Source organism: Piliocolobus tephrosceles, chromosome 9 (genome assembly GCF_002776525.5).
Source record: "Piliocolobus tephrosceles isolate RC106 chromosome 9, ASM277652v3, whole genome shotgun sequence".
NCBI classification, from domain to species: domain Eukaryota; kingdom Metazoa; phylum Chordata; class Mammalia; order Primates; family Cercopithecidae; genus Piliocolobus; species Piliocolobus tephrosceles.
The window spans coordinates 36,068,498-36,092,295 of NC_045442.1; the positions used below are offsets into that span (position 1 = coordinate 36,068,498).

At 46.9% G+C, this 23,798-nt stretch overlaps 1 protein-coding gene across 3 annotated transcripts; it reads left to right on the plus strand.

The window, feature by feature from the left end:
- Positions 1–2,844: 2,844 nt before the first annotated feature.
- On the plus strand, positions 2,845–23,321 carry MORN4 (MORN repeat containing 4). Of its 3 annotated transcripts, XM_023206347.2 has the most exons (5): positions 2,933–3,085; positions 17,961–18,058; positions 20,571–20,685; positions 21,114–21,223; positions 21,477–23,321. In XM_023206347.2, the coding sequence occupies exons 2-5, from the start codon at positions 17,992–17,994 to the stop codon at positions 21,623–21,625; spliced, it is 441 nt and encodes a 146-aa protein (XP_023062115.1). In that variant the 5' UTR covers positions 2,933–3,085; positions 17,961–17,991; the 3' UTR covers positions 21,626–23,321. The 3 variants fall into 3 exon arrangements, with proteins under 3 accessions (XP_023062114.1, XP_023062115.1, XP_023062116.1); XM_023206346.2 differs by lacking the exon at positions 17,961–18,058 and having other exon boundaries at positions 2,845–3,085; XM_023206348.2 differs by lacking the exon at positions 2,933–3,085 and having other exon boundaries at positions 17,359–18,058.
- Positions 23,322–23,798: the final 477 nt, after the last annotated feature.

Below are 23,798 nucleotides of genomic sequence, written 5' to 3' on the forward strand. Positions count from 1 at the left end.
TGTCATTCAGCTGGTAAATGGCAGAACTGGGTCCAAATCCAGGCAGCCTGTTTCCATGCTCTTAACACTATGTTGATTCTTATTAAATATCCCTATGAAATATGTCTCATATTCATCCCCTTTCTTTCATCTCCACTAATGCCACATGAAACGTTCAGGATGTGTTAGTTGCATTATTACGATAACTTCTGAGTTTGTTACTTTGCTTCTAATCTCTCACTGGTCATCTCTGAGGGTCACTGCCAGACTAATTTTCATAAAATACTGCTTGCAGTATGTCATTCCCCTGGCCCAGAAACTACATTTTATTTATTTATTTATTTATGTTTTGAGACAGGGTCTCTGTATTAACCAGGCTCAAGCAATTATCTTGCCTTAACCTCCCAAGTGCTGGGACCACAGACACTTGTCACCACACTCAGCTAATTATAAATGCCATAAGAGTAGCAATCATGGCTTTTCAAGCCTGAAAGAACCTAGCATCATGCTGTACTCACATTGTTTAAGAAATAAACATATGGATACACGGATTGATGTGCATGGTATTTGGGAAGATTTGCTCCAGTCTTGGCACTATATTTTATTTATTTATTTATCTAGTGAACCAGAAATAAAATTCTAAGCCCCCCAACCAAATGAATGGGCTCCTCTTCTGGGCCAAGGGCATTCCTAAATTAACCTGAAAAACTAGTTGAGGCCATGATGAGAAGTGGGAGTCAGACATGCCTCATTATATTCTCCCCCTTTTGGAATTCAGGACCAGCATTTAACATTAAAGCAGATAGCCGGGCGCGGTGGCTCACGCCTGTAATCCCAGCACTTTGGGAGGCTGAGGCAGGTGGATCACCTGAGGTCAGGAGTTCAAGACCAGCCCGACCAACATGGAGAAACCCCATTTCTACTAAAAATACAAAATTAGCCGGGGTGGTGGTGCATGCCTGTAATCCCAGCTACTCGGGAGGCTGAGGTAGGAGAATCGCTTGAACCTGGGAGGCGGAGGTTGAGGTGAGCCGAGATTGCACCACTGCACTCCAGCATGGGCAAAAAGAGCAAAACTCTGTCTCAAAAACAAAAACATTAAAGCAGAGAACTTAAGGTTGACACAGCAGACTGTTTGTAGCAATGATACCAGCATTGACAGATAGCAGACCCCATCTGTCATGATAGCAGGCAAAGGTGTCTTTTGTGGTGAAAATCTACATTCTGTAGAAAATCCCCTTCCCTTTCCAGGTCTTTTTCCTGATCCAGGAGAGAACTAACTAAGAGTCTGATACCTCTTTAAATCTGATAAGAAACACTGGCCAGGCATGGTGGCTCATGCCTGTAATCCCAGCACTTTGGGAGGTAGAGATGGGAGGATCGCTTGAGCCCAGGAGTTCAATTACCAGCCTGGGCAACATAAGGAAACACCATCTCTACAAAAAATACAAAAATAAGCCAGGCATAGTGGAATGAACCAGTAGTCTCAGCTACTTAGGAGGTTGAGATGGGAGGATCACTTGAGCCTGGAAGGTCAAGACTGCAGTAAGCCATGATCCAGGTACTGCACTCCCAACTGGGTGACAGAGGGAGACCCTGTCTCAAAACAAAACAAAAAGCAAAGAAACATTTACAATCTATGCTCTCTGTAGCCTGCTACCTGTAGCCTTCTCTGCATAATAAAAACCTTGATTTCCACAATTCTGTGTGTATGTGTGTGTGTGTGTGTGTGTGTGTGCGCGCACACACATATCTTAGTAACAATTCCTTAACTTAACCCAGACATTCCCTTCTATGGGCTCCAGGTCTTTAAACTCCTTCAACCAATTGTCAATCAGGACATCTTTGAATCCACTTACATGCTGGAACCTGCCACCCCCACCTCCTTTCGGGACCAAGCCAATGTACAGTTGACGTGTATTGATTGATGTCTTATGTCTCCCTAAAATGTATAAAACCAAGCGGTGGCCGAACTATTTTGGACACACATTCTTAGGACCTTCTAAGGCTGTGTCACAGGCATGTCCTTAACATTGGCAAAATAAACTTCTAAATTGAAACCTGTCTCAAATACTTAAGGCTGTGTCACAGGCATGTCCTTAACATTGGCAAAATAAACTTCTAAATTGAGACCTGTCTCAAATACTTTTTAGTTTATTTATTTATTTGTTTGTTTATTTATTTGAGACAGGGTCTTGGTAGGTCGCCCAGGCTGGGGTACAGTGGCAGATTCATGGTTTACTGCGGCCTCAACCTCCTGGGCTCAACGGATCCTCCCACCTCAGCCTCCTGAGTAACTGGGACTACAGGCACACACCACCAGGCTGGGTAGTTTTTTTTTTCTATAGATATGGAGTCTTCCTGCATTGCCCAGGCTGATCTAGAACTCCTGGGCTCAAGCGATCCTCCTCTGAATCGGTTTCCCAAAGTGCTGGGATTACAGATGTGAGCCACTGCGCCTGGCCAGGTACTATATTTTAAACAAAAAGGATCTAGGTAATGACAAGGACAGCACAAATTCCTATAATGAATGCAAAAGTGTCTTGATATCACAATGTCTAGCACAGAGTTATTGGAGGCTGTCCTGCCCAGCGCGTTACAATTTACAAAGCTGCTTCTCTGAAGCTGGATTTAGGATCTGTCTTAAACTCAGCAGTGGGGACTGGAGAAAGATCACAGCCGCTCGCGTTGATGGTCACTGTTGCTTACGGCGCAGGTTTGGTTTTCTTTGGGGTTGCTATTTCAACCAGACGGCCTCGGGGTAGGCCAGATTTGGATCCTCTGTCTTATCTGCGTTGCAGAGGTGGGACCACCCCTCTTTCACATAGTCAGCTCCGGTTCGCAAACACTCCGCCCCGCACAAAGATGGCGCGGAGGCGGGCTGGGCCAATGCGGAGTGGCGTTGCTCCCGGTTGCCTAGGTAACAGCCAATGGGCAGCGGGAATTGTGCCCAGTGCGGTCGCCCGGGATGGCGGCGTCAAGTGGGGCAAGAGCTGGTGGAGGTGGCGGAGAGCAAGGTGGCAGCTGGGAGCCCATCAGAGGAAAAGTCCGAGGCGCTGGAGCCCTGCGTCCAGGCGTGACGGTCATCCCGAAAGGCCGGTCCCAGGTTGGCTGGAGGCGCATGAGGGAGGGGGCTGGGAAAGAGTGTGATCCGCCAGGTGGGCACTGAGGAACCGAGCACGAGATGACCGGGCTCGGGGATGCGGCTCCACCTCAGATACGCTGACCCGAGGTCGGCTGCCTGTGGGGGACCCAAACCTGAACCCTTTAGTCTCCACCCCGGGGGTCGAGGCCCAGGAGAGCCGACTGGACTGGGGTTAGCGAGCAGGGGGTGGAGGGTTGCATCAGGGGAACTGGCAGACCCGTGGGAGCGTTAGACCCTGCCGGGCGGGAGAGCGGACCGGGATAGCAGGAAGCAACCGGGCGGGAACGTGAAAATGGGGTGCGAGAAGGTGTTACCTTGTTATGGTCTAGGGCTTTGTTTTCCCTGGACCCGCTTTTATCTCGCTGGTGGAGAGAACTCCCACGTATGGAAGCCTGGGGAATGGGATGCTTCAATTCGTTGATGGGGGGGTATCCCTGCAGTCTAGCATCTCTGAACTGCTTAGGTACCAGAAGGAATAGCTGCTATATCGGAGTCCAGCCCAGGCATTCCCTTTCCCGTGAAATGGGATCGTATTCTGGCAGTATTACTCCCTAGTCCCAATCACCCCCAGGTCAGGTCATCATCGCCTTTTTTTTTTAATATTACTTTTGGCGCCAATTTTCTTCCCACTTTCTTCAATCTAACCATCCCACAGTCTTCCTAAACGAACCCTTCATACAGCAACGATACATTTCTTTACTTTTCACATGAGGAAAGAGGAGGTTAGACTTACAATGAAAAACAGTTATTTCGAGCTCCTTTTAAAACACCTAAAAAAAGAGTATTTAGGCCGGGCGGGGTGGCTCACGCCTGTAATCCCAACACTTTGGTAGGCCGAGGCGGGTGGATCACGAGGGCAGTATTTCAAGACTAGCTTGGCCAAGATGGTGAAACCCCGTCTCTACTAAAAATACAAAAATTAGCCGAGCGTGGTGGCGGGCGCCTGTAATCGCAGCTACCCAGGAGGCTGAGGCAGGAGAATTGCCTGAACCTGGGAGGCGGCGGTTGCAGTGAGCTGAGATCCTGCCCCTGCACTCCAGCATGGGGGACAGAGCAAAACTCCGTCTCATAAACAAACAAACAAAAAAAAGAGTATTTGACTTTTTGTTCTAGGTTCTTAACAAGGTTAATCTTTGTTCATCAAAGCCTTCATTTTCTTTTCTTTAGGATTCTAAAAGCCTATGAACTGCTTTATTACTGAAATAATTTGACAAGACCGTTGTACCCTGGGAAGGGGGTTTTGGAGAGACATGTGGGTAGTTAGGGTGGCTGCCTCCAACCAGTATTCTCTAACTGGATCTCCCTCACCGCCCCATCCTTTTTGTTTTTTTTTTTTTGTTTGTTTGTTTTTCTTTTCTTTTTCTTGAGATAAGGTCTGGCTCTGTTGCCCAGGCTGGAGTGCAGGTGTGGTACAGTCGCTGCTCACCCTGGCAGCCTCAAATTCTGGGCTCAAGCAATCCTCCTGCCTCAGCCTCCCGAGTAGCTGGAACTACAGGCATGCACCACCACATCCAGCTAATTTTTGAATTGTTTTGTAGAGATGAGATCTCACTATGTTTCCCAGCTTGGTATTGAACTCCTGGGCTCAAGTGATCCTCTTGCCTCAGCCTCCCAACGTGCTAGGATTACAGGAGTGAGCCATCATGCCTGGCCCTTTTCCTCTTTATGTCATTTTTTTTTTCTTAATCCTCTTAAATTGGACACTGGTTACTGTGAATACGAAAATGTTCTTTAATAAGTTGATTTCTTAAAATTAGAAAAAGATAAATAGAACGGAAACAAAAATTCTTGTTACTGTCTCAGAGTTCTGTTTGAAAATAAGAAAATAATAATAAAGAAATGTTGGGCAGAAGAAAATGAAGACAGCAGGAATGTAGTCTATAGTGCAGACTAATAGTATATTGGTTTACAGGGACAGAATAGTAATTTTCTTTTATGTAAATGTTTGGACTGATCCTTTGCAACCAATCTATCAGGAGTGCAGAAAGGGTGAGTGTCTGTTTAGAAGTGTGAATCATCTTGGCTTGTGACTGGATTCCATGGGTATATTTGTAGCCTAAACCCCTAAGCCATATATTCTTTTTAAAAAGATGATTTGGATAACTGATACAAATACTGATTTGCATCTCTTATTAAAGTATTGGGCTGGACACGGTGGCTCACACCTGTAATCCTAGCACTTTGGAAGGCTGAGGCAGGCATATCACTTGAGCCCAGGGGTTCAAGACCAGCCTGGGCAACATGGTGAAACCCTGTCTCTACCAAAACATGCAAAACTTAGCTGGGTGTGGTGGCATGTTCCTGTAGTCCCAGCTACTCAGGAGGCTAAGGTGGGAGGGTGGCTTGAGCCCAGGAGGCAGAGATTGCAGTGGCTGAGATGACGCCACTGCACTCCAGCTTGTATGACAGAGCCAGACTCTGCCACAAAAAAAAAAAAAAAAAAAAAAAAAAAAGAAGTATTGGGCTTTCAGTCTTCATCAGCACTGGCTGTATTTTGTTAAACTAGATTTGTCTCAATGACCATGGTTACTGGTGAAATTCCCTTTTTTTTTTTTTGAGATGGAGTCTTGCTCTGTCACCCAGACTGGAGTGCAGTGGCCGGATCTCTGCTCACTGCAAGCTACGCCTCCCGGGTTTACACCATTCTCCTGCCTCAGCCTCCCGAGTAGCTGGGACTACAGGCGCCCGCCACCTCGCCCGGCTAGTTTTTTGTATTTTTTAGTAGAGACGGGGTTTCACCATGTTAGCCAGGATGGTCTCGATCTCCTGACCTCGTGATCCGCCCGTCTCGGCCTCCCAAAGTGCTGGGATTACAGGCTTGAGCCACTGCGCCCGGCCTGAAATTCCTTTTTAGGTCAGTAGCTGTGGTTAGTTATATTATATATATTATTATATATTTTATATATATAGTAGTATATATATAGTAGCTGTGGTTAGTTATATATTATATATTAGCATGGTTAGTTATAAAAGTCATAAAATCCAGACAATGTCCCAAATAGTGACAATATCAACTATTTGGGCACATGTGACAGTTTCTAGCCAAATGTATTCAACCATGGCCTGAGATCCATGGATTATACGCATGTTCCCTTTCATTAGCACTTCTGATTGTAGTCTTGGCAATGGACATCATTTTGGCAAGCGTCTGCTCAAGGGAATTTGCTATATGTCCCTAAATCAAAATGGAATGGAAGTTTGTAGTATGTACTGTTGGAAACCAATGGGAGAGGATGGTGGCAGGGTTACGTTGAAACATGGTATTCCAGTTATTATTGCCATATAACATATTACCCCAGAATTTAGAAGCTTAAAACACCCATATGGTGGCCGGACACGGTGACTCACATCTATAATCCCAGCACTTTGGTAGTTCCGAGGCGGGTGGATCATGAGGTCAGGATATCGAGACCATCCTGGCTAACACAGTGAAACCCCATCTCTACTAAAAATACAAAAAATTAGCCAGGCGTGATGGCGAGCACCTGTAGTCCCAGCTAATCGGGAGGCTGAGGCAGGAGAATTGCTTGAACCCAGGAGGTGGAGCTTGCAGTGAGCAGAGATTGCGCCTCTGTACTCCAGCCGGGGCGACAGAGCAAGACTCCATCTCAAATTAATTAATTAATTAATTAATTAAAAACACCCATATGATGCTCATGGATTCTGTGGGTAGGGGAGTTTGGACCTGGCACCATGAGGAGGCCTCTTTCTGCTCCCTGATATGGGATGGAATGCAGGCTCAGAGACTGAGGGCTGGAATCATTTGAAGGTGATTCACTGATGCCTGGTACCTGAGACAGGATGATTCAAAGATAAGGACAGCCAACTGGAGCACCAATATATGACTTTTCTGTGTGGCTTGGCTTTCAGTGTTAGCCTCTAGGTAGTCAGGCTTTTTATGTGGTGGCTCACGTCTCCAAGTGTGAGTGTATCAGTGACAAGATGGAAGTTGTATCACCCTTTATGATCTAACCTCAGAACACACCACCATTTTCTTTTGAGACAGAGTTTTGCTCTTGTTGCCCAGGCTGGAGTGCAATGGCACGATCTTGGCTCACCGCAACCTCTGCCTCCTGGGTTAAGCAGTTCTCCTGCCTCAGCCTCTCAAGTAGCTGGGATTACAGGCATGTGCCACCACACCCAGCTAATTTTGTATTTTTAGTAGAGATGGGGTTTCTCCATGTTGGTCAGGCTAATCTTGAACTCCCGACCTCAGGTGATCTGCTCGCCTCAGCCTCCCAAAATGCTGGGATTATAGGAGTGAGCCACCATGCTCGGCCCACACCATCATTTTCATTGTGTTCTATTGGTCCAAGCAGTCACAAGCCTACTCAGATTCAAGGAAGGGGAGGTAGATTTCACTTTTTTTTTTTGAGACAGAGTCTTGCTCTGTTACCCAGGCTGAAGTGCAGTGGCGCAATCTCGGCTCACTGCAACCTCCGCCTCCTGGGTTCACTCCATTCTCCTGCCTCAGCCTCCTGAGTAGCTGGGACTCTAGGCGCTCACCACTACGCCTGGCTAATTTTTTGTGTTCTTTAGTAGAGATGGGGGTGCCACTGTGTTAGCCAGGATGGTCTCGATCTCCTGACCTCGTAATCCGCCGCCTCAGCCTCCTAAAGTGCTGGGATTACAGGCGTGAGCCACCGCGCCCAGCCAGATTTCACTTTGTGATGGATCAGCGGCCAGGTCAAATTGTAGACAAACATGTAAGACAGAAGATACTATTGCAAACATCTTGGAAATACAGTCCGCCACATTTGGTAATAACAAGGTAACCTTTTTGGTTTCATTGACTTCCTTAAAATATTTAGGGTATAATCCCCAAGAGCTAACAGCATACTGAAGAAGTGGTTAGGGGCTGGGCGTGGTGGCTCATGCCTATCATCCCAGCACTTTGGGAGGTCAAGACAGGCAGATCACATGAGGCCAGAAGTTTGAGATCAGCCTGGCCAACATGGTGAAACCCCATCTCTACTAAAACTATGAAAATTATCTGGGTGTGCTGGCACGTCTGTAATCCCAGCTACTCAGGAGGCTGAGGCACGAGAATCTCTTGAGCCTGGGAGGCGGAGGTTGCAGTGAGCCAAGATCACAACATTACACTGCAGCCTGGGTGACACTGTGAGACTCTGTCTCAAAAAAAAAAAAAAAGTGGTTAGGTGTACAACTTGAGAACTAGTACTTTGTCCATAAATAACCCTCAAACTGGAGAAACGTTCCCTTCTTTCAGCAATCTTCTACTGGTCCTCCTGGAACAAGGTAGAATGCCACTCTTTGGAACTTTCATGTAGCCTTGAGAAAAAGTAAAAAAATACAAGGCAGTACTTTCCCTGAGTACCTGTGTGGTCAATATGACTCCTCAAATCCCACTGCAATCGCTGTTTCCAAATTTTGAGTGAAAACAAGTTGGTTAACTGCTGCCAGACATCTAAAGGAAATACTCTTATAATCTTTTTATATAAATAGTGATTTTGTGTTTACGTTTTGGAATGGTTGTTTAATTATAAGATTTAGTGGAAGATACAGCCCTTCAGATTCTAACTGACATGCTTTGAAGGAATGAAACTTCAACCATAAGCTGACTTTCAGTGCTGTGACTTAGTTCTGGGAAGAGCTGAAGATTGCCTGATCAAAATGCCCGTCTGTACTGGAAAGAGTTTTCTTCTGCTATTCTGATGGAAAACTGCTTCTCATGCTCTCTTTAATGTTGTACTTGCAATGGAGTCATGTTGGCCTCCACCCCAGCACACTCTGATGCTGGGCTGGCGATAAGAGACTTGTGAGCCTGAAATTGGATGCTGACCTTGTGGGACATTGATAGGACAGAGATGACACGACAAGTACCAGCATCCCCTCTCAGAAAATAGCTCCCAGAGGTTTGGAGGTAGTTGACTACAAGAAAATAATGGTCCTTGCCTCGGATATCTTCTGTGTGAGAGATACTGGAAATGGAATGTTTGACTGATAACTGAAGAAGGAAGAAAGTCCTATGGGAGTGGCCCCCAAACATCTCGAGAAGAGTCTCCACAAGGTTGCCCTTCATTTAGGCGAGAAATGAATCTTTTATCTTATTTGGGTGAGAGCACAGGGATTCTTAGAACTCATCTGTCCTCATGGCTGGGACAGAGCCAGGGTGTAGAAGATGTCGTTGAGCCCTGCTGTGGTCAGGCCTAGCTGTTTTCACATCAGACCATGTCTGGGTTTTTGGTGTCTGTATCAAAAATCATTATGTTCTGGCTAGGCACGGTAGCTCATGCCTGTAATTCAGCACTTTGGGAGGCCAAGGCAGGCAGATCACGTGAGGCCAGGAGTTCGAGACCAGCCTGGCCAAAATGGTGAAACCCTGTCCTACTAAAAATACAAAAAGTAGCCAGGTGTGGTGGTGGGCACCTGTAATCCCAGCTACTCAGGAGGCTGAAGCAAGAGAATTGCTTAAACCCAGGAGACGAAGGTTGCAGTGAGCTGAGATGGAGCCACTACACTTCAACCTGGGTGACAGAGTGAGAGTATCTCAAAAAAAAAAAGTGTTCAGGTCCCTCTGCTGAAGCTACTCAGCAAAGTCACAGGCACCAGTCTCCATTAAACAAACAAACAAAAAAAATCAGGCCGGGCACGGTGACTCATGCCTGTAATCCCAGCACTTTGGGAGGCCAAGGTGGGAGGATCATTTGAGGTCAGGAGTTCAAGACCAACATGGCCAACATGGTGAAACCCTGTCTCTACTGAAAATACAAAAATTAGCTGGGCGTGGTGGCAGGGGCCTGTAATCCCAGCTACTTGGGAGGCTGGGGCAAGAGAATCGTTTGAACCCAGGAGGCAGAGGTTACAGTGAGCCAAGACCACACCATTGCACTCCAGCCTGGGCAACAGGAACGAAACTCTGTCTAAAAAAAAAGCGAGGCACAGTGGCCCACACCTGTAATTGCAGCACTTTGGAAGGCTGAGATGGGTGGGTCACCTGAGGTCAGGAGTTCAAGACCAGCCTGGCCAACATGGTGAAGCCCTGTCTCTACTAAAAACACAAAAATTAGCCAGCCATGGTGACGGTCGCCTGTAATCCCAGCTATTCGAGAGACTGAGGCAGGAGAATCACTTGAACTCGGGAGGTGGAGGTTGCAGCGAGCCGAGATTGCGCCATTGCACTCCAGCCTGGGTCACAGAGCAAGACTCCGTTTCAAAAAAAAAAAAAGAGAACAAGCATCAGAACATATTGTTATTATTATTAATTATTATTATTATTGAGTCAGAGTATTGCTCTGTCACCCAGACTGGAAACCAGTGGCATGATCTTGGCTCACTGCAAACTCCGCCTCCCAGGTTCAAGTGATTCTCCTGTCTCAGCCTCTCAAGTAGCTGCGATTACAGGCAACCATCACCACATCTGGCTAATTTTTGTGTTTTTAGTAGAGACAGGGCTTCACCATGTTGGCCAGGCTGGTCTTGAACTCCCGACCTCAGGTGATCCACCCATCTTAGCCTCCCAAAGTGCTGGGATTACAGGCATGAGCCACTGAGCCCGTCCTGCTTGTTCTCTTAAAAAAAAAAACAAAAAGTCGTGAGGCTGGGTGTAGTGGCTCATGCTTATAATCCTAGCACTTTGGGAGGCCAAGACCAGAGATTGTTTGAGGCTAGGAGTATGAGATTAGCCTGGGCAACATGGTGGGACACTGTCTCTACAAAGAAGTTAATTAGTCAGACATGGTGGTGTGTGCCTATGGTCCTAGCTACTACGGAGGCTGGGGCAGGAGGGTTGTTTGAGCCCACAAGTTCGGGGTCGCAGTGAGTTATGATCATGCCATTGCACACCAGCATGGGCAACAGAGCGACAGACTGTCTCCTTAAAAACGAAAAATCGGGCCGGGTGCGGTGGTTTACGCCTGTAATCCCAGCACTTTGGGAGGCTGAGGCGGGCGGATCACGAGGTCAGGAGATCAAGACCATCCTGGCTAACATGATGAAACCCCGTCTCTACTAAAAATACAAAAACTTAGCCTGGCGTGGTGGCAGGCACCTGTAGTCCCAGCTACTCGGGAGGCTGAGACAGGAGAATGGTGTGAACCCGGGAGGCGGAGCTTGCAGTGAGCTGAGATCGCGCCACTGCACTCCAGCCTGGGCGACAGAGCAAGACTCCATCTCAAAAAAATAATAATAATAATAATTATGACATAAGGCCAAAATGCAAATATCCTGTAGGATGTTGATAAAGAGTGGATGGGTGGCAATTATACTTTGTTTTTCCTCTACTTAGTATTCAGCTCTTTAGTCAAAATTGCGGAGATTTTCTTTTTCAGAGTGTTGTTTGAATTACATTGGTAGCAATTTTTACTGAGGAAAGACCTAGAGAAGTTTTCATTACAGTAAGTATATGTGTGAGTTTAAGTGTAAAACTTTGAAAGAGGAAAAGAAACTAACATTTAGTGGACGGACCCTGGCAATGTTCTAGGTACTTAGTGTGTGTAATTTTCTTTCTTTTTTTTTCTTTTTTTTTTTTTTTTTTTTGAGACGGAGTCTCGCTCTGTCACCCAGGCTGGAGTGCAGTGGCCGGATCTCAGCTCACTGCAAGCTCCGCCTCCCGGGTTCACGCCATTCTCCTGCCTCAGCCTCCCGAGTAGCTGGGACTACAGGTGCCCGCCACCTCGCCCGGCTAGCTTTTTGTATTTTTTAGTAGAGACGGTGTTTCACTGTGTTAGCCAGGATGGTCTCGATCTCCTGACCTCGTGATCCACCCGTCTCGGCCTCCCAAAGTGCTGGGATTACAGGCTTGAGCCACCGCGCCCAGCTCATTTTCTTTCTTTTATTTTTCTTTCCTGTCACCCACTGACTCTCAGATATTTAACTGAGTCCACCTGCCAACTCTGTGAAATACATATATTATCTCCACTTTACACATGAGGAGACTGAGATTTAGAGATGCATAAATACCTTGCCCATAATTATACAGTGAACTCGGATTTGAACTCAAGTCCTTCTGTGCTCAGAGTCTACAACACCACCGTATTATCCTGGGAGGCCAGATAAGATAGGATGGTATGAGTTAGCAAGTTAATGCAAGAACTTGCGCCAGCAAGGTCAGCTGTCAGAGCTCTGATTCTAACTTTCACGTGTTAGTTTTCACATGTTAAAGTATGACCTTAGTTAATTTACTTATCCTCTCTGCACCTTAGTTTCCTCATCCCTAAAGTGGAAATAATAATAATACCCACCCCAAAAAGTTGTTGTGAGATGAAATTAGATAACATTTTAAAACATTTAAAAACATTGATGCTCATGCTGGGCGCAGTGGCTCATGCCTGTAATCTCAGCACTTTGGGAGGCTGAGGCATGTGAATCACCTGAGGTCAGGAGTTTGAGACCAGCCTGACCAACATGGTGAAAACCCATCTCTACTAAAAACACAAAATTAGCCAGGCGTGGTGGTGCATGCCTGTAATCCCAGCTACTTGGGAGGCTGAGGCGGAGGTTTCAGTGAGCCGAGATCGCGCCATTGCACTCCAGCCTGGGAAATAAGAGTGAAACTCTGTCTCAAAAACAAAACAAAACAAAACAAAAAACACTGATGCTCACACCAGTGGAAGCTGATGAGGAAGAATCACTTGAGGCCAGGAGTTCAGGACCAGTCTAGGCACCATAGCAATAGCCATCTCAACAAAAAATTGGAAAAGTAGCTGGGCGTGTTGGCACACACCTCTAGTCCCAGCTACTGGAGAGGATGGGGTGGGAGGATCACTTGAGCCCAGAAGTTTGAGACTGCAGTGAGCTATAATCATACCACTCATTCCAGGCTGGGTAACAGTGAGACCCCATCTCTTAAAACAAACAAACAGCACTGATGGAACACAATAAGAGGTCAGTAAGTGTTAGCTTCTGCTATAAAGGTATTTCAGACAGCTTCTCTGGGGTTAGTGCAATTGATTATTAGAGAGGGTTGTGCCAATTGAATTGGAAGATAAATCTAGCACTGTCCATCATGACAATGTGGAGAAAGTAAATTTAACATATGTGTTGTTTTAGTTGAATATTTAAAGCATCACTTTTGTATAAAATATACCAGACCCCTTTTGTGCTATGAAACTATGGAACCCACTCTTTGGAACTCCATCTTGACTGGATGAGGTTTTGGCTTCTCTGGGTCTTGAAGAAAAAGGAAGCTAGCTGTTGGCGCCAGACCCCCAAGATTTAAGAATCTTGCGGCCAGGAGCGGTGGCTCACGCCTGTAATCTTAGCACTTCAGAAGGCTAAGGCGGGTGGATCACAAGGTCAGGAGATCGAGACTATCCTGGCTAACACGGTGAAACCCCGTCTTTACTAAAAAATACAAAAAGTTAGTGGGGTGAGGTGGTGGGAGCCTGTAGTCCCAGCTACTCGGGAGGCTGAGGCAGGAAAATGGCGTGAACCTGGGAGGCAGAGTTTGCAGTGAGCCGAGATTGTGCCACTGCACTCCTGCCTGGGCGACAGAGCAAGACTCCGTCTCAAAAAAAAGAAAAAAGAAAAAAAAAACAACCCCGTCTGGTTTTGAGCTGGGAGCAGTGGCATGCACCTGTAGTTCCAGCTACTCAGAAGGCTAAGAGGGGATTGGAGGATCTCTTGAACCTAGGAGTTCAAGTCCAGCCTGGGTAACATAATGAGACCCTGTCTCTAAAGGAAAAAAGAATTCTTTCCTGTTTGTCTGCCAAGTCTGGCCCCAGTACTCTGAGGAAAATGTGTCCTTGTCCTATTGGAACTCAGTCAGATGCCTCAGGGTCAGACTCTAGGATACTTACTAATCAGAGGGGACTTTTTTTTTTCCTTTCTTTCCTTTTTCTGAGACAGGGTCTCGTTCTGTCACCCAGGCTGCAGTGGCACTATCATGACTTACTACAGCCTCAGACTCCTGGGCTCAGGCAATTGTCCCTGCTCAGCCTCCCAAAGTGCTGGAATTACAGGCATGAGACACCATGCTTGGTTGATAGAGGACTTTTCAACAGTGATTTATCGTTCAGAGAACTTTTCACACACAGTATTTCCGTTTATTGTAGTAGTAGGCCCCAAGCTTTGAAGTAAGGATCTAATGATGTGCTTTTTTTTTTTTTTTTTGAGACGGAGTCTCGCTCTGTCACCCAGGCTGGAGTGCAGTGGCGCGATCTCGGCTCACTGCAAGCTCTGCCTCCCGGGTTTACGCCATTCTCCTGCCTCACTCAGCCTCCCGAGTAGCTGGGACTACAGGCGCCCGCCACCTCGCCCGGCTAGTTTTTTGTATTTTTTAGTAGAGACGGGGTTTCACCGTGTTAGCCAGGATGGTCTCGATCTCATGACCTCGTGATCCGCCCGTCTCGGCCTCCCAAAGTGCTGGGATTACAGGCTTGAGCCACCGTGCCTGGCCATGATGTGCTTATTAAAACTGCAGGTTCCCGGGCTCTGACTAGACAGAATCTGATTCAGTAAGTCTGAGTTTGGGCCTAGGAATCTGCATTGTCAAAATCACTGGCGAAAACATTGAATTGCTTAGATCTGGAAAAGATGAGGAGGTAGCTCTGTGTGCTTGTAGTCCCAGCTACTCTGGAGACTGAGGTGACGGGATCCCTTGAATCCAGGAGTCTGAGGTTACAGTGAGCTCTGATTGTGCCACTGCACTCTAGCCTGGGTGACAGAGCAAGACCCTGTCTCTAAAAAATAAATAGATAAGTAAATGAAAGATGAAGGGATGAATGAAAAGACCTAGGGAATTAAAAAAGAAATAGGGCTTGTACTTTTTAGTATATCAAATGACATGCTATTTGCCTCTGTTTATATTTAATGATTTTGGGGTTATCTTAATTCCCTTATTCTTCTTTTTCTTTCTTTTTTTTTTTTGAGACAGGGTCTCCGTCTGTCACCCAGGCTGGAGTGTAGTGGCGTGATCTTGGCTCACTGCACCTCTGTCTCCTGGGTTCAAGCGATCCTTCCACCTCAGCCTCCCAAGTAGCTGGGACTATAGGAACGTGCCACCACACCTGGCTAATTTTTTAAATTTTTTGTAATTTTGGTAGAGATGGGGTTTCACCATGTTGCCCAGGCTGGTCTCAAACTCCTGAGCTCAAGTGGTCTGCCAGCCTCAGCCTCCCAAAGTGCTGGGATTATAGGCTTGAGCCACTGTGCAGTTCCCTTCTTATAGGATATCCTTCAATACATCTTTTCACCACTAGTGGAAGCCATATCTAGCCAGTCCCCAAATATTACTGATGGTTTTCCTATGATGTATCCATCCTAGTTGTTCCTTCTGCTTCCATTATACTGTGATCTCCCAGACTCACGCCTGAATGTATCAGTAGCTTTTTCTGGGTAATAACACACCACCAGAAAACACAGTGGCTTGAAACAATAACCATTTATTTATCCTATGAGTCTGTGGTCCTAGTTTGGGGCTGGGCTCAGAAGTGCAGTTCTTCTGGTCTTGCCTGAGCTATTTGTTCATCTGTGGCCAGCTGGGATAGGGTCTCACCATCCAGTAGACTAGATTGGGCTTATTTACATGGGGGCAGAACAGGTCCAAGTATAGCAAGAGGGCAAGCCTAGTGCACAGGTGCTTTGCAGACCTCTGCTAGATCACCTTTGCGAACATTCCATCATCCAGAGCAAGTCACATAGCCAACCCAGATCCAGCGGGTGGAGGAATAAATAAACTCTGCCTCTCTTTTTTTTTCAGACAGAGTCTCACTGCGTCGCCCAGACTGGAATGCAGTGGTGCGATCTCAGCTCACTGCAACCTCTGACACCCGAGTTCAAGCAATTCTTCTGTATCAGCCTCCCGAGTAGCTGGGATTACAGGCACCCACCACCACGCCCTGCTAATCTTTTGTATCTTTAGTAGATATAGGGTTTCGCCATGCTAGCCAGTCTGGTTCAGGTGATCCACTAGCCTCAGCCTCCTAGAGTGCTGGGATTACAGGCATGAGCCACCGCACCTGGCCAACTCTGTCTCTTAATGGGAGGATCTGCCTTGTCACATTGTAGGGTCATGAACAGAGGGAGAATAACTCTGTCCATTTTTACAATCTGCTGCATTATCATATTTCCCTTCCTTGCAAGCTTTTCTGACTGTGGACTTGCTGCTTCAATTCATCCCACTTCACGCTACCACATTCATTTTCCTTACACACTGCCTTCATCATATTACATCCTGGTTCACAAACCTGCAGAGGCCGCCTCTTTTCCTCCCTCATGTGCTGTAAACTCTTACGCCCAGCTTTCAAAGGTCTCTTTGAGTTAGCCTGAGCTAAAAGCAGAGGCTATGCTGTACAGGGAAAAAGGACTAGCATAGTCAGGAGAGGCTGCCAACAAACTTGATTACCTCTCTGGGCTTCTATTTCTCCTATAAAATGAGAGGTTGGACTAAATCCGTGAGGTTCTTTTCAGATTTATTTATTTATTTATTTATTTATTTATTTATTTATTTATTTATTTTTTGAGACAGAGTCTTGCTCTGTCACTCAGGCTGGAATGCAGTGGTGTGATCTCAGCTCACTGCAACCTCTGCCTCCCGGGTTCAAGCAATTCTCCTGCCTCAGCCTCCTGAATAGCTGGGATTACAGGCGCCTGCCACCATACCTGGCTAATTTTTGTATTTTTAGTAGAGATGAGGTTTTACCATGTTGGCCAGGCTGGTCTCGAACTCTTGACCTCGTGATCTGCCCACCTCAGCCTCCCAAAGTACTGGGATTACAGGCGTGAGCAACCGTGCGTACCCAGCCTATTTTTTATTTTTTAATTTTACATTTTTGACATGAGGTCTTGCTATGTTGCCCAGGCTGATCTTGAACTCCTGGGCTCAAGTGATCCTCCCACCTCAGCCTCCCAAAGTGCTGGGATTACAGGTGTGAGTCACTACACCAGGCCTGTCTTCAACTTTACATGTACCTACACAGGCTTATTTCCTATTACTCCCCAAATAAACCCTCAACTGTAATGAGACCAGGCTTCTTATTTTGCAATGGAACATCTCGTGTTCACATTGCCCTTAGAGTGTTCCTCGCCCTTTGAGTGTTGGTTCCCCGTGTTTTCCTTTTTTTTTGTTTTTTGAGACAGAGTCTTGCTCCATCACCCGGGCTGGAGTAACAGTGGTGTGATCTTGGCTCACTGCAACCTCCTCCTCCCAGGTTTAAGTGATTCTCCTGCTTCAACCTTCCGAGTAGCTAGGATTACAGGCTCCTGCCACCATGCCCAGCTAATTTTTGCATTTTTAGTAGAGACGGGATCTCACCACATTGGCCAGGCTGGTCTCAAACTGCTGACCTCAGGTGATCCCGCCCACCTCAGCCTCCCAAAGTGTTGGGATTATAGGCGTGAGCCACTGCCCCTGGCCTGTTCCCTATGTTTTCTGATTCTGGAATTGCTCTTTGCCTTCTCCACTGCTTGTCTGCTTGTTTTAAATTCTGGCCATCTCATGTCTTTGTTAATCTCTGCCATCCAAGTTAGCACTTAATCACATTATCTCTGGCATAATTCAGTGTTTCAATTGTTAGTCTTATTAACTAGATTATAAACTCGTCAACGGAAGATAACTGTATTTTATACATCAACTGAGCATGTAGTAGGTATCAAGTAAATATTTGTAGATTAATCCTCCATTTCCATCCCAGGTCATAGAAAATAGGAACTGGCTGAAAACTTTTAAGATAAGCAGGAGGATAAGAGCACTTGGGCAGAGGTGGAGTTGATGGTGCTGGTGGTTGTTGGAGACATGGGTATTTTGGTTACATGCACCTAAGGCAGCATACACTTACCAGGCTGGTCGCCTTTAGAATGTATCTACAAAATTGCTTTGCAGTCCTTTCCTCCCGCCATTCCATGACACTGGTTCTCCTCTGCTTATTTCCTACAGTTTTCGTCCTTTTATCCTGTAATCTGTCACCATGACCCTGACAAAAGGTTCCTTCACCTACTCCAGTGGGGAGGAATATCGTGGCGAATGGAAGGAGGGTGAGAAGGACCCCTGCGGAGTGTCCAATGATGAACACTTCATTTGCTGGAGGACAAATACATCAGCATATGTAGCCAACTTTATGGGTTTTCATTTTCAACTCCAGGATTTAATTCCACATAGTGCCTGCCTTTCCTTTATTCCATTTTAGGATTAAATAAAGGAATTCGAAAATGCTATTTTTAATTCAACCTCCAGGAATGAGTTATATCTTTCTGTTTTTTTTTTTTTTTGAGATGAGGTCTTGCTCACTGTGTTGCCCAGACTGGAGTGCAATGGTGCGATCTTGGCTCACTGCAACCTCTGCCCCCCCGGGTTCAAGCGATTCTCGTGCCTCAGCCTCCCGAGTAGCTGGGATTACAGGCACCTGCCACCACGTCCGGCTAATTTTTGTATTTTTAGTAAAGATGGGGTTTCACCATGTTGGCCAGGCTGGTCTCCAATTCCTGACCTCAGGTGATCTGCCCTCCTCAGCCTCCCAAAGTGCTGGGATTACAGGCATCAGCCACCATGCCCAGCCCATGCCAGCCTTTCTTCTAAGCATTTTGTATTTATCATCTTATTTAATCCTCATGACAACCTTATGAGGTAGGCACATACTATTATTATTCCCATTTAACAGATGGGGAAATCGAGGCAAGGAGAAGCTAAGTAACTTACTCAAGATCACAGAACTCTAAGTGGTAGAACAAGAAGGCAAACACAGCAGGCAGCCTGACTCGATGTCCTCAACATCTAACTACACTGCCTCTCTGAGGGAAAAAAAAAACCAGTACCCCATTAGCACCTTAAAGCTGCTGGGCAAATCTAACAGCCTGATTGGCAGCACTGGTTTGAGCTTCATTACATCAGTGGGGCTGTGCTTACTCTCTGAACTGACCAGAAAACAGAGCAAGATGTTGCAGGAGTAATCATGCCTTTCAAACAGAATTCAAGGGAGTTCTTGTGGTGGATACAGCCCACCCAGTAGAGCCTCAGAAAGTCTCTCCTCTAACAGGCCACATTAGAGGGGACACCAGGTATTTGAAAACCAGGAAGAGGCATGGGATTGAAGGAGGCAAGGTCACATCACACCTGTACAATTTCTCAAGACTCAGTAATTTAGGGCAGGCGCAGTGGCTCACATCTGTAATCCCAACACTTTGTAATCCCAGCTACTGGGGAGGCTGAGGCAGGAGAATCACTTAAACCCAGGAGGCAGAGGTTGCAGTGAGCCAAAATCGCACCACTGCACTCCAGCCTGGGTGACGGAGCGAGACTCTGTCTCAAAAAAAAAAAAAAAAAAAAAAAAAAAGGCCGGGTACGGTGGCTCAAGCCTGTAATCCCAGCACTTTGGGAGGCCGAGATGGGCGGATCACGAGGTCAGGAGATCGAGACCATCCTAGCTAACACAGTGAAACCCCATCTCTACTAAAAAATACAAAAACACTAGCCGGGCAAGGTGGCAGGCACCTGTAGTCCCAGCTACTTGGGAGGCTGAGGCAGGAGAATGGTGTGAACCCGGGAGGCGGAGCTTGCAGTGAGCTGAGATCCGGTCACTGCACTCCAGCCTGGGTGACAGAGCAAGACTCCGTCTCAAAAAAAAAAAAAGAAAAAGAAAAAAAAGAGAAGCTGGCACATAGTAAAGGCACTATAAATATAAATGTTAGCTATTGTTATTTATTTATTTATTTTTTGAGACGTGTTGCCTAAGCTGGAGTTCAATGGCGTAATCTTGGCCCACTGTAACCTCCACCTCCTGTGTTCAAGGGATTCTCCTGCCTCAGCCTCCTGAGTAGCTGGGTTACAGGAGCACACCACCACCATGCCCAGCTAATTTTTTGTTGTTTTAGTAGAAACAGGGTTTTACCATGTTAGCCAGGCTGGTCTCGAACTCCTGACCACAGGTGATCCACCTGCCTCCTCGGCCTCCCAAAGTGCTAGAATTATAGGCGTGAGCCACTGCACCCAGCCAGCTATTGTTTGTTTTTTTTGAGACGGAGTCTCACTCTTGTTGCCCAGGCTGGAGTGCAATAGCCCGATCTTGACTCACTGCAAACTCCGCCTCCTGGGTTCAAGTGATTCTCCTGCCTCAGCCTCCCGAGTAGCTGGGACTACAGGCACGCGCCACTGCACGCAGCTAATGTTTGTATTTTTAGTAGAGACGAGGTTTCACCATGGTGGCCAGACTGTCGATCTCTTGACCTCATGATCCACCCACCTTGGCCTCCCAAAATGCTGGAACTATAGGCATGAGCTACTGCGCCTGGCCAGCTGTTGTTATTTTTAAGTGCTCTGTTATTCATACTTGGGTAGACCTGCTTTAATCTGTAGTGATAAGATGGGAAGGCCCCAGGAGCCAGGTTTTCCCAGTGCCTGACTCTGGCTAATAATCCTCTGCCCTGCTAATGTCACTGCTTCTCTTGTTTTCTTTGTGGGTAGGGTGATGGCAGGTAAGGGATGCTAGAAGAGTAAGAAGGGACCCTGAAACTGCCTCCTTCCAACCTGACACCTGTCCTTCTCTTTGTTCAGGCCGCAGGCATGGTTTTGGTCAACTGATGTTTGCAGATGGTGGCACCTACCTGGGTCATTTTGAGAATGGGCTCTTTAATGGCTTTGGGGTATTGACCTTCTCAGATGGTTCAAGGTGGGTATGAGGTCATTCCTTTCTTAGCCTTAAATAGGGAGGGTCTGACATAAAAATGGGACACTGGTAAATATCTGGTCAATCCTGAGCTTGTCTCACTCCCTGCAGAACACAGATGAGGAATAAGTAGTCCTTTTATTGGTTATTTTTTAAGTGGACCTACAATTTGAAATGTCAACCAAGTGAGTGACTTTCCACCCCACTCCCATTCCCGTCCTATTTTCTTTCATTGAGATAGGGCTTCATGGCATATATACTCTCTGATCCTTCTCTGCTGGTTGGGAATAGATGGGGTAGATGGAGCTATGTGACAGGTGGAATCGGCTTGCTCCTTGGCATTATTAAATAACAGAGATCAGCAGCTGCTCAACTCCATTAATCTGGACAGCTAACTTTCCACTGAAGGCTAACTTCTGGTGTTTCTGCAGGTATGAAGGGGAGTTTGCCCAGGGCAAGTTTAATGGCGTCGGAGTCTTCATTCGATATGACAACATGACCTTTGAGGGGGAATTTAAAAATGGCAGAGTAGATGGTTTTGGTAAGTTGCAGCCCAGCAGGATGGGTGACTTAGGTGGGCATAATATGGGTGGAAATATACCTGTTTCGTTTTAATCCTGCGGGTGTCCAGCAATCCATAGCGGCCATCCCTGACACCTCTCCATTGAACTCACCAGTAGAGTACTCCTGAGTAGAGCTGGGAGTTTTTCTCTTCTTCAGCCTCAACGTATCAAGCTCACCTTTGAGACATTAACGCCATTGTTACTCCCATGTTTTCTCTGCCCTCCTCAAAGGCCTGCTGACTTTCCCCGATGGTTCTCATGGAATCCCCCGCAACGAAGGTCTCTTTGAGAACAACAAGCTGCTGCGGCGTGAGAAGTGTTCCGCCGTCGTTCAGCGGGCCCAGAGTGCCTCCAAGTCAGCCAGAAATCTCGCTGCCTGACAGCGCAGTGGGCACCAGCTGACAAGTATTGGGTAAAGCCATGCGCCCCTTGTTGACTCGAGGTGAACAAATGAACCAGAGATGAGGTGAGTTGACAATGACAGTGGAGCAGAGGTCTTGTATGTGCCCTGTCACCTGCCGTTCCAGAACTGGACCGCAGAAAAGTGCTGAGGATGCTGGCCAGCGGGCGCTCTCAGTCATTGGTGGTTCTGTCTTTCCCTGACCCTTGTGTGCTGGAGGACAGAGGAACCGCCTCTTCTCACTGTTGATACTCTGTTCCTAAGACCTGGGTTACCCAGTGCAGCCTGCTGTGACCCTTCTGCTTCATTTTCGGCCAAGTGATACAGAACCTTCATTCTGCTGCTTTTGGGGCAGGTGATTCTACCCCACCTTAGGGCCAGTGCTCTGTGCTACCCTGGAGAAACAGGAAAAAGGTAGGGGTGGCTCAGTAGAGCAGCCCTGTGAAAGTCAAGGCCAGAGCTTTTCTTTAATTTTATTATTGTTATTATTATTATTATTATTTTGAGATGGAGTCTCACTCTGTCGTCCAGGCTAGAGTGCAGTGGCGCAATCTCGTCTCACTGCAACCTCCACCTCCCAGGTTCAAGCGATTCCCCTGCCTCAGCCTCCTGAGTAGCTGGGACTACAGGAGTGCGCCACCACACCTGGCTAATTTTTGTATTTTCTTAAGTAGAGATGGGGTTTCACCATGTTGGCCAGGCTGGTCTCGAACTCCTGACCTCGTGATCCACCCACCTCGGTCTCCCAAAGTGCTGGGATTACAGGCGTGAGCCACCACGCCCAGCCTTTTATTTTATTATTATAAAAAAATGAGCCAGGTCTTGCTATGTTGCTCAGGCTCGTCTCAAACTCCTGGGCTCAAGCGATGCTCCTGCCTGGGCCTGCCAGAGTGCTAGGATTGCAGGTGTGAGCCACTGTGCCTGGCTGGCAGAGCTTTTCTGTATGTTACTCCTCATGCTGGTTGGAATCATAGCTCCAGGCTTTCACTTGGTCTGATCAGACTGGTATTCATTCCTGCCTATGCCCCCGAGAAGGATTCGGTAAGAGTGCTATTTCCTCCTCCCTTTAGAAGACAGACTGTCTTCCTTCACCAAGTTACAGCAGATAATCCCCATGTGTGTGCCTCTCTCCTTCCTTAGATGGGGAACAGGATCCCTTTTTGGGACAGTCAAGAAAAAAACTCATGTAAACAGTAATCTTATTAATTGTATATGTGACTAACTCCAGGGAAAAGGGTAGAATATTTAGGCCATTTCAGGCCCTACCATGGAGTGAACTGAATTCGTAGGGATGGCTTGGGCTGACACAGTTTCTTCCCAGTGGACCGATAAATCAGACTCACCCAAACCCCTGGGGTTTTGGTAGAACTGGACCTACTCTAGGACTGTAGGGAACTAAAGGAGCATTTGGCTCACTGTAGCTCTTCTATCACGAGCCTTGACTGTCAGGCCGCAGTCAGACCTTACTGATGGGATCTCTGCAGTTTATCACGGAGGCCTCCCGTTACCCTGGTACCCAAATACGTCCCCCACCTCTAGCCCCCTAGCCTCACACTAAATGTCTCCTCAACAGCAGATGGTGGTGGAAGTTATAGCCATGTGCCTCTATTTATTCTCTGAATTGTACTGTAGAAAAAGGTGTTTATAAAGAATAAAGAAATCACCAGAACTGCCTATACCTAGTTTTCCTGACTTTCTGGCCCTGCGTCTTCATGAATATCAACCCATTTGCTGTTTGTAAAAGTTAATCAGATTAGCCCTTCGAACTGACCCTGCACACTTTACTATATCAAGTCATTTAATTTTCTCAGCCTCTACAGAGGACATAGGAATTTTTTTTTCTTACTTGAATCAGACAATCTCAGGCTGCCGCAACTAGTAGGTGGCACAGCTGGGTGGGATTTGTAACCAAGTCTTTCTGACTCCGTCTCCCTTTACTGGACCCCTCTCACCCTGAGCATCAGAGTGCCTAAGTCCTGAGACTAGTTATGGCCACACCTGCTGGGTTACCTCTGGCAGGTCCACTCCTGCCGGAGCTTCCCTTTCCCTGCAGTGGGAGAGTGGTGGAACATTGACCCCCACACTGACCCTTTTACACACATCCTTGTTGGAGGAAGGTACTATTATTATCCTTGTGTTACAGATGAGGCTCA

What these genes read in the sequence shown, in the direction of transcription:
- MORN4 (XM_023206346.2), top strand. Translation starts at nt 2,845, where the DNA reads ATGGCGCGGAGGCGGGCTGGGCCAATGCGGAGTGGCGTTGCTCCCGGT. An exon ending in ACCTTCTCAGATGGTTCAAG is followed by an intron (nt 20,686 to 21,113) that starts GTGGGTATGAGG and finishes GTGTTTCTGCAG; the next exon opens with GTATGAAGGGGAGTTTGCCC. An exon ending in TGGCAGAGTAGATGGTTTTG is followed by an intron (nt 21,224 to 21,476) that starts GTAAGTTGCAGC and finishes CCCTCCTCAAAG; the next exon opens with GCCTGCTGACTTTCCCCGAT.